Source organism: Chiloscyllium plagiosum, unplaced genomic scaffold (assembly GCF_004010195.1).
Source record: "Chiloscyllium plagiosum isolate BGI_BamShark_2017 unplaced genomic scaffold, ASM401019v2 scaf_10363, whole genome shotgun sequence".
Taxonomy (NCBI): Eukaryota; Metazoa; Chordata; class Chondrichthyes; order Orectolobiformes; family Hemiscylliidae; genus Chiloscyllium; species Chiloscyllium plagiosum.
In genome coordinates this window covers 22814-33408 of record NW_025214709.1, presented here as the reverse complement: position 1 = coordinate 33408, position 10595 = coordinate 22814, and the positions used below count along the sequence as shown (strand labels likewise).

General features: G+C 45.2%; 1 protein-coding gene across 2 annotated transcripts in view; it reads right to left on the bottom strand.

Annotated features, from left to right (window-relative positions):
- The window catches only part of LOC122547983 (small conductance calcium-activated potassium channel protein 2-like), a 35114-nt gene that overhangs the window by 6689 nt on the left and 17830 nt on the right, over positions 1-10595 (bottom strand). Inside the window, exons 1-2 of one of the 2 annotated variants that reach the window (XM_043686536.1) lie at positions 5506-5527; positions 3410-3520 (exon numbers count right to left, since the gene is read on the bottom strand). In XM_043686536.1, coding sequence (XP_043542471.1) covers positions 3410-3520; positions 5506-5508 — 114 coding nt within the window. In that variant the 5' untranslated portion in view covers positions 5509-5527. Of the gene's footprint in view, positions 1-3409; positions 3521-5505; positions 5528-10595 lie in introns of those variants that run through there. The other variant, XM_043686535.1, reaches the window with a different exon arrangement.

Below are 10595 nucleotides of genomic sequence, written 5' to 3'. Positions count from 1 at the left end.
AGGGTCAGTGCTGAGGGAGTGGGCACTGTCACAGGGTCAGTGCTGAGGGAGTGGGCGCTGTCGGAGGGTCAGTGCTAAGGGAGTGGGCACTGTCGGAGGGTCAGTGCTGAGGGAGTGGGCCCTGTCGGAGGGTCTGTGCTGAGGGAGCACCACACTGTTGTGAGTTGGGTCTACGTTTGTCCAGTATTGTTAGTGCAAGTTATTTTGCAGCGTACACATTGGTTCCTGTATTTCTTTTATTCCTACAGTGGCAACCCATCAAAAGTGAAGTGCTTTGGGGCATTGTGAGGTAGTCAATGGTGCTATATAAATGCAATTTTGTCTTAATTTTTGCTTCTTTTGAAAAAGATGGCTGGCAAAGTGAAAACAGAGGCTTACAGGTGGGCCTTAAGCCTAATGTGGCTGAGCAATAGTGTGTGTATGACATGATATAATTCCTGAGCCCACTGTGACCATTCGACTTTGATGACGCACCTCAGAAACTCCAAGGAACAAGTGAATGAACTAGTGAGATCTTGCTACCCCTGTTTTACAACCCCACCACCACCACCATGTCCTCCCTGTCCAGCCCAACAGGATTAACACACAGCTGATTTAGACAGGTATGGAAAACTACAGCACTGCTGCAAGCATGTCAGCGTGACCTTGTGTCAGACACCCCCACACTCTGGCAGCTAGCAGACATCCTGTTTTGACAGCAGTAAGGCAGCTCAAGGGCAGGAGAAGTAATCCTCTCATTGTCACATATTCAATCCGATAACTGGCCAATCCTCCGAGATGTTTCACATGTCCTATTCGGAGAAGGACCATCATCCAGACACAGTGAAGGTTTTGTTGAGTTAGAATGTAGGCACTATCAGACTGCTCCTGATTCCTAAACAAATTGTAGAACATGTAAGAGAAAAGGTAAGATGGGACTTCGCCTGTGATGCCCTCTGTGGTCAAACTGCCTGCCAAAGCTCACTGGCCAGAATCATGCAGGACGAACAAGCACTTGGGGAGGTGTCCAAGGGGACTAGCAAAAGTTAGCAAATAATGATTAAAAGCCATATCTTAAATATATAAAAAGGAGGACCTTAAATCAGTATGGAGATGCTGAGTTATTTTTCAGGGCATCACTGGCTGGGTCAGCATTTCTTGAATCGCTGCAGTCCTTGGGATATAGGTACACGGGGAGAGAGGTAGTTCTAGGAGTTTGAACCATCAACAATGAAGGAACAGCAAAGTATTTCCAAGTCAGGATGGTGAGTGGCTCAGTGGGGAACTTGCAGGGGGTGGTGTTCCCATTTATCTGCTGCCATTGTTCTTCGAGGTGGTGGTAGTGGATACTTGTGGATGTGGAGCCAACCAGCTGGGCTGTTATGTCCTGGACAGTGCCAAGCATCTTGAGTGTTGTTGAAGCTGCATCCATCCAAGCAAGCAGGGAGTATTCCATCACCCTCCTGATTTATGCCTTGTTACTGGTAGTCATAGTCATAGAGTCATACAGCACAGAAACAGACCCTTCGGTCCAACTCGTCCATGCCAACCAGATATCCCAACCCAATCTAGTCTCACTTGCCAGCACCCGGCCCATATTCCTCCAAATCCTTCCTATTCGTATACTCATCCACATGCCTTATAAATGTTGCAATTGTACTAGCCTCTGACAGCCCATTCCACACACGCACCACCTCTGCATGAAAAAGTTGCCCCTTAGGTTTCCTTTATATCTTTGCCCTCTCACCCTAAACCTTTGCCCTCTAATTCTGGACTCCCCCAACCGAGGAAAAAAACCTTGTCTATTTACCCTATCCATGCTCCTCATGATTTTATAAACCTCTATAAGGTCACCGCCCTCAGCCTCCGATGCTCCAGGGAAACAGCCCCAACCTATTCAACCTCTCCCTATACTTGAACCCCTCCAACCCTGGGAACATCCATATAAATCTTTTCTGAATCTTTTCAAGTTTCACAACATCCTTGCAATAGGAAGGAGACCAGAATTGCATGCAATATTCCAAAAGTGGCCTAACCAATGTCCTGTACAGCCGCAACATGATCTCCCAACTCCTGTACTCAATTCTCTGACCAATAAAGGAAAGCATACCAAACGCCTTCTTCACTATCCTATCTACCTGCAACTCCACTTTCAAGGAGCTATGAACCTGCACTCTAAGGTTTCTTTGTTCAGCAACACTCCCTAGGACCTTACCATTAAGTTTGTAAATCCTGCTCAGATTTGCTTTCCCAAAGTGCAGCACCTCGCATTTATCTAAATTAAACTCCATCTGCCACTCCTCAGCCCATTGACCCATCTGATCAAGATCCCGGATCCTGGGGATTTATCCACTTTTGTGCATTTCAGGACATCTAGACTTCCTCCTCTGTAATATGGACATTTTTCAAGATGTCACTATCTAATTCCCTATATTCTACATCTTCCATGTCCTTTTCCACAGTAAATACTGATGCAAAATACTGGTTTAGTATCTCCCCCGTCCCTTTACCTGTGAACATCTGCCTCTAATCAGCTTTTGAAAGTTCTTGCCTAATACCATTAAAATTGGCCTTTCTCCAATTTAGAACTTCAACTTTTAGATCTGGTCTATCCTTTTCCATCACGATATTAAAACGAATAGAATTATGGTCGCTGGCCCCAAAGTCCTCCCCCACTGACACCTCAGTCACCTGCCCTGCCTTATTTCCCAAGAGTAGGTCAAGTTTTGCACCTTCTCTAGTAGGTACATCCACATACTGAATCAGTAAAATTGTCTTGTACATACTTAACAAATTCCTCTCCATCTAAACCCTTAATACTATGGCAGTCTCAGTCTGTGCTTGGGAACTTAAAATCCCCTACCATAACCACCCTATTTTTCTTACAGATAACTGAGATCTCCTTACCAGTTTGTTTCTCAATTTCCCACTAACTATTAAGGGGTTTATAATACAATCCCAATAAGGTGATCATCCCTTATTTCTCAGTTCTTCCCAACTAACTTTCCTGGATCTATTTTCGGGAATATCCTCCCTCAGCACAGCTGAAATGCTATCCCTTATCAAAAACGCTACTCCCCCTCCTCTTTTGCCTCCCTTTCTGTTCTTCCTGTAGGATTTGTATCCTGGAACATTAAGCTGCCAGTCCCAGGAATTAGGAAGTCAGAAGGTGAGTTACTCACCACAGAATTCACAGCCTTTGATGTGCTCTTGTCGCCACAATGTTCTTGAAACTTTGAAACTCAGAATGGCATGAGGAATAACAACCAATACTCTGACCTCACTGGCAGAAAAATTTCCAACAATTCACTAACTTGCTGGTCCATTTGGCAATCCAGTCCAGGAGTTTGATTTCCACAGCAATTCACCGCAGTACCTGTGTATACTGATGAATGACAACCATTCACAGAGGCTAATGAAGCCTGCTTACCCGCTTGGTGAGCTGTGTATCCATCATGAAGTTATGGACGTGTTTCTCAGCTTTGGTTAGTTCTAGTTTCCTAGCAACGACAGCTACCACCAGTGCTGTACATCCTGCACCCTTGGGGAGAGGGGTGGGGGGTGGGGAAAAAAGGGAGGGGGACACAGCAGACAAAAGGAGAGAGGCAGCAGACAAAAAAAAGCAAATAGAAAGAGGGGGAGAGGGAGTAGATCAAAAAAGAGAGACAACAGATAGAAAGACGGAGAGAGGGAGTCACACAGACAGCAGACGAGAAAGGTGAGAGAACAGATAGAGAGATGGCAGACAGAGAGACCAGGTGGGGGGACAGAGATGCAGGCAGAGACAGAAGGAGTGTGACACAGTGAAAGAGAGAACAAAAAAAGCAATGAAGATATAATCATATACACAGATGAACAAATGAGTGGTGGCACAAGCAGAGAGGGTGTCAAATAGACAGAAAGGGAGAAAGTCAGAGACAGATAGGTAGTTAGTGGGAGAGAAAGAGAAACAGAGAACCACATGTGCAGACAGGCAGAGGGTATCAAATGGGTGGAGAGGGAGTAGGAAGAAAGAGTCCGAGAAAAAAAAAGGAAGACAGAGATTGAAAAGCCACAGGTAGAATTAAGGTGAGGAGGGGCCAAGTGATACACAAAAGGGAAAACAGAGTAATGATTCAAAGGCAATAAAAAAGGAGTGTGAGACAGAGAAATTGGGGAAAATAGAACAGAGCATGAGGCATGGGGAAAAAAGAAGGGACCCAGAAAAAGGGAGGAAGAAAGAAACAAAAATTATTTTTGAACAAGATGTTTCTTCTCAAAAGTAAACAAGCTGTTTTCCTGGAGAGTAAACACTGATGTAAAACAGGACAAGCATCAGGGATAAGACAAAATCTCCACTGCCCCTCTAACAGGTTCCCAATCAGAGTCCAAATTCACATTTACACACACACACACACACCCAACCAGGGTATCTGTGATAATGATTTGACAATCTGTGAAGGACAGGAAGGGAGCAGTGAAAGAGTAAAAGAGAAAGGTGATTGTGACAGAAACACAGACAGAGAATGGAGAGAGAAATAAACTAACAGACATAGAAAGAGGGAGAGAAAAAAACATGCATATGAATGGAAGGAGACAAATTCCATTGGAGAGGAGAGGGAGTGAAAGATTTGTTGGAAAAAGGAGGAACAGAAAGAAAGTAAAGGGGAGGAAGAAAGTCAGGCAGACAGGTGAGGAAGAGAAAAAGAGAGACAGTTTGAAAGAGCAAGAGGGAATAAACAGCCAGTGTGAATGAAGAGAGAAAAAGGCAAAGAAAGGTGCAGGAGAATCAGAATATAACAGGAAGGAAAGAGAGGAGAGAGCAAGGAGGAAAGAGACAGAGAGAAACCAGAGGACAAGAGTATAACAGGGAAAGAGAGCAAGAAAGAAAGGAGTAGCAAATGTCTCTGAACTTGTTGCCTGCTGTCTCACCCAGTGATGGGTAACTGATGGGAAGAACCAAAGAAGGGAAGGAACAAAAATAAATTTAAAATATATAGACAGGTTAAGTTCTCCGAACAGGATTATAAACTGCTGAATGTGTCCAAACAATCCGTCACTGTAGCCTCACTGCCAGTCCCTGAGGGGCCCACTGTCAGCCAAGCAGTGAGTACGACAGTATTAATCTTTGATAATTCACTGACAGATTGTATGAGATTTTTAATAACAGGTTCTAAATCATTCAGATAATTCCCTTGTTGACACCCGTCTGCATTAACTCAGATCTCAACACAACTCACGGATTGAACTCAGGCATCATGAGGATCACATGACTGGAAGAATAATTCTATGAATGTGTTTCTTTCACATGGAGAATAACAGAGTGAAGTGCTGGATAGTGAGTGTGAGACTGTATCCCAGTGACAGTAAATGTGTGTGGAACTGTACCCCAGTGATTATCAGTGTGTGTGGAACGATAACCCAGTGAGTCATTGTGTGTGTGGGATTTGTATCCCAGTGAGAGTCAGAGTGTGTGGGAGCCATATCCGAGTGAGAATCAGTGAGTGTGGGATCCTCACCTGAGTGAGAGTCAGTATATGAGGGAACCATATCCCAGTAAGACTCAGAGTCTGGGGGAGCCATATCCCAGTGAGTCAGTGAGAGTGGAATATTTACCCTCGTGAGAGTCAGTATGTAGGAACCACAGTGAGGGTCCGTGTGTGTATGGGACCTGTACCCCAGTGAGACTCAGTGTGTGTGAGACCCCATGAGTCAGTGTGTTTGTGGGACCTGTACCCCATTGAGAGTCAGTGTGTGAGTGGGACCCTGTACCCCATTGAGAGTCAGTGTGTGTGTGGGAACCCATACCCCAGTGAGAGTCAGTGTGTGTGTGGGACCCTGTACCCCAGTGAGAGTCAGTGTGTGTGTGGGACCCCATACCCCAGTGAGAGTCAGTGTGTGTGTGGGACCCTGTACCCCAGTGAGAGTCAGTGTGTGTGTGGGACCCCATACCCCAGTGAAAGTCAGTGTGTGTGTGGGACCCTGTACCCCAGTGAGAGTCAGTGTGTGTATGGGACCCCGTACACCAGTGAGAGTCAGTGTGTGTGTGGAATGCCGTACCCCAGTGAAAGTCAGTTTGTGTGTGGGACCCTGTACCCCAGTGAGAGTCAGTGTGTGTGTGGGACCCTGTACCCCAGTGAGAGTCAGTGTGAATGTGGGAACCGTACCCCAGTGAGAGTCAGTGTGTGTATGGGACCCCGTACACCAGTGAGAGTCAGTGTGAATGTGGGATGCCGTACCCCAGTGAAAGTCAGTTTGTGTTTGGGACCCTGTACCCCAGTGAGAGTCAGTGTGTGTGTGGGATGCCGTACCCCAGTGAAAGTCAGTGTGTGTGTGGGACCCTGTACCCCAGTGAGAGTCAGTGTGTGTGTGGGATGCCGTACCCCAGTGAGAGTCAGTGTGTGTGTGGGACCCTGTACCCCAGTGAGAGTCAGTGTTTTTGGCAGGGAGTAAAACTGTGAAAAGTAATCCCTCACCAGAATTTGAAGGCACTGCACTCTCAGTGATGGTCAGTCTATGAAATTCCTTCCAGGATTATAGAGGTTATGAGCCAGATGTCTCTCTCACAAAGACCCTCTGAGTTCTGTGAGAATTACAGATGATCCCTTGCTCTGCATCAAACTCATTTTTTAATACATGAAATATTAAACAAAGGATTTATCTGCCCTGCTTGACAGTGACGTCAAATGCTTTAATAATTCCTTAAACTTCTTCGCTTCCTTTCCTGAGTACTGTGACTGAGCCTGAGATAAAGGTTCACAGCCTGCATTGAGGGTCATGCATGCAGCTGTCTGTCCCTCGGATGTGGAAATTCCTCCCTATTCCTCTCAGTCTCTCCCTCCTCCTTGAAGATGTTCTAATAGCTCTCTGTCCTGATATCTGGATACAGAACTGGCTCAAAGGTAGAAGACAGAGGGTGGTGGTGGAGGGATGTTTTTCAGACTGGAGGCCTGTGACCAGTGGAGTGCCACAAGGATTGGTGCTGGATCCACTACTTTTTGTCATTTACATAAATGATTTGGATGTGAGCATAAGAGGTACAGTTAGTAAGTTTGCAGATGACACCAAAATTGGAGGAGTGGTGGATAGCAAAGAAGGTTACCTCAGTTTACAATGGGATCTTGATCAGATGGGCCAATGGACTGAGGAGTGGCAGATGGAGTTTAATTTAGATAAACCCAAGGTGCAGCATTTTGGGAAAGCAAATCTTAGCAGGACTTATACACTTAATGGTCAGATCCTAGGGAGTGTTGCTGAACAAAGAGACCTTGGAGTGCAGGTTCATAGCTCCTTGAAAGTGGAGTCGCAGGTAGATAGGATAGTGAAGGCTGTGTTTGGTATGCTTTCCTTTATTGGTCAGAGAATTGAGTACAGGAGTTGGGAGGTCATGCTGCGGCTGTACAGGACATTGGCTAGGCCACTTTTGGAATATTGCATGCAATTCTGGTCTCCTTCCTATCGGAAGGATGTTGTGAAACTTGAAAAGATTGATATGGATGTTGCCAGAGTTGGAGGATTTGAGCTATAGGGAGAGGCTGAACAGGCTGGGGCTGTTTTCCCTGGAGCATCGGATGCTGAAGGGTGACTTTATAGAGTTTATAAAATGATGAGGAGCATGGATAGTGAGTGTGGAACAAAGTCTTTTCCCTGGGGAGGGGGAGTCCAGAACTAGAGGGCGTAGGTTTAGGGTGAGAGGGGAAAGATATAAAAGAGACCAAAGGTTCAATTTTTTCACACAGAGGGTGGTACGTGTATGGAACGAGCTGCCAGAGGAAATGGTTGAGGCTGGTACAATTGCAACATTTAAAAGGCATGTGAATGGGTGTATGACTAGGAAGGGTTTGGAAGGATATGGGCCAGGTGTGTCAGGTGGGACTAGATTGAGTTGGGATATTTGGTTGGCATGGACGGGTTGGTCCAAAGGGTCTGTTTCCGTGCTGTACATCTCTATGACTCGATGACTGTACATCTCCTTATGTGGCTTGTTGTCATTTTGTTTGATAACATCTCCATGAAGCCCCTTGGGATATTTTTCACCACTAAATGCATCACAGAGATATGAATTGTAGTTATTCTTTGACTCTCTCAGGACTGTGATTGTTATGGGATGGGTAGTTGTGAAAATTGGACAGGCTCAACAATCATCCAACCTGGCACTGACATGAAAAATGTTAATAATTTCAATTCTGTCATGTTTGATAACCCTGCCTTATTGCCTAACGCTAACCCAGATTGTTTACATGCCCAAAGCAGTTGGTGGCCAGAGGGAAGCTGCAACTGCACCAGAGTCATTCAGGTTTCTTTTGGAAAGTCAGTGAAACGCTCACTGGTATTTCAGGCCCAAAGATTCACTGGGAATCTGGATTTCAGGGCAAGTAAAAATGCAAAAGGGATCTAATTCAAATTTTGTTGTGACATAGGAACAGGAGGAAGTCACTCAGCCCTTCAGGCTTGCCTAGCCACTCAGCCAGATCATGGAGCTTAACACCCTTTCCAGGCCTTTCAAACATAACCTTTACTCAACAAAAATCTGTCAATCTCAACCCTGACAATTCCAATTGGCCCTCAGCTTGCACACATTTTGGAGATTAGTTCCAGGTTTCCACAATCCTTTTGGTTAGAATGTGTTTCCTTACTTCAGCCCCGAATGGCCTAATTCAAAATTTAAAATGTTCCATTCCCTTATTTATAAATGCCAGCACCATAGCAAATCATTTCTCTCTGTCTAGCACATCCAAACGTCTCAGCATATGAAACAGCTTGATTAGATCACTGCTCAAGGGGATGAGAACCACTGGATATTAGTTTCTTATTGACAAAGGCTCACTTCTGCATTTAGGACTCACTAGCAACTTCAAAGGTTTGCTTCCCAGATTATAATAGCGACCGCACTTCAAGAAGTACTTCACTGGCTGTGAAGAGCTTTTCAGCATCCTGTAGTGTGCTATATAAATGCAGAAATGTTTTTATAAGTGTGCCACACCATCTCACAAAGGTTAGCCTGCCCTTTCTGAGCTAGGAGAGATGGCTGTGACCATTTTCCTCAGTGCCTCCACCAAACACAGCGAAGAGAGTTCAGCCGAAGGTTGGGACACAGTGGGGAATCAGTGTCTGCCCCATGCTGGAGGACATTAACATGGACACCATTTCAGGAGAGCATATGGACCTCAAGAGCAAATATCCTCTTGGCTCTAACAGTCCCATACCACAAACAAAAATTGTCACATGGCAGGAAAGTCTGTGCCTTCAGGCAAGAAAGGGAGTAGAGGGATTTCAAGAGAATATTTGACGTCATGATGATCAGAAACTTAAAATCCCCAGAGTATTTCCCATTTCCAGCCGTCTTAGTGGAGCTCCAGGCACACAACAAGATGGATTTCTACGAAAATATAATGAACAGTCGCACAGCATAGTCTGTCTTCAACTTTTATATAAGATTGAAAAAATATAATCCTGAAACAAGCTGAAAATTATGGGGCAACAAATCAGCCTGTTCTCTTGTGACTTCACATAATCATTTTCAAAAGTAAATTTAAACAATAGCGAAGGACTCTCTAGAAAATTTTCTAACTTGTCATCAAAGCGAGAGATGACATTAGAGATCTACAGCATGGAAACAGACCCTTCAGTCCAACTCATCCATGCCAACCAGATACCCTAAATTAATTTGGTCCCATTTACCAGCACTTGGCCCATATTCCTCTAAACTCTCCCTATTCATATGTCCATCCAGGTGCCTTTTAAATGCTGTAACTATACCAAACTTTCTCTGGCAGGTTATTCCATACACGCACCACCCTTTGCATGAAAATGTTGCCCCTTAAGTCCCTTTTAAATCTTTCCTATCTCACCCTAAACCTATACCCTCTAGTTCTGGATTACCCCACCCCAGGGAAAAGACCTTGTCTATTTACCCTAACCATAACCCTCATGATTTTATAAACCTCTATAAGGTCACCCCTCAGCATCCAAGCCTATTCAGCCTCTCCCTATAGCTCAAACCCTCCAACCGGCTGGTGCGTGTGTTCAGGCTTCTGTACCTTCTCCCTGATGGTAGAGGTTAGAAAAACATTGCCAGGGTGGGATGGTTCTTTGAGATTACTGGCAGCCTTCCTTGACAATGGGCCTGGTAGATGGATTCTATAGATGTGAGGTTGGCCATTGTGATTGTCCGGACTGAGTTCACCACTGTAACCGTCTCTGATCTTAAATGGTACAGTTGCCACACCAGGTAGTGATACATCCAGACAGAATGCTCTCGATGGCGCACCTATAAAAGTTGGTGAGGGTATTCGTCATCATGCCAAATTTCCTCAGCTGCCTGAGGAAGAAGAGACGTTGTTGGGTCTTTGTAACCAGTGCGTCCACATGGAGAGTCCAAGAAAGCTTGTTGTAGATGACCACTCCCAGGAGCTTGACACTCTCCACTCGTTCCTCCTCTGTGCTGTTAATGTGTAGAGGGGCATGAGTAACATCCCGCCGAAAGTCAATGAGTTCTTTGGTTTTGCCGGCATTGAGAGCTAGGTTGTGCACCATTTTTCCAGGTCTTCCATCTCCCGCCTGTAGTCTGTTTCGCCGCTATCTGAGATTCAACCGACAATGGTGGTGTCATCAGCGAACTTGTAAATGGCATTAGT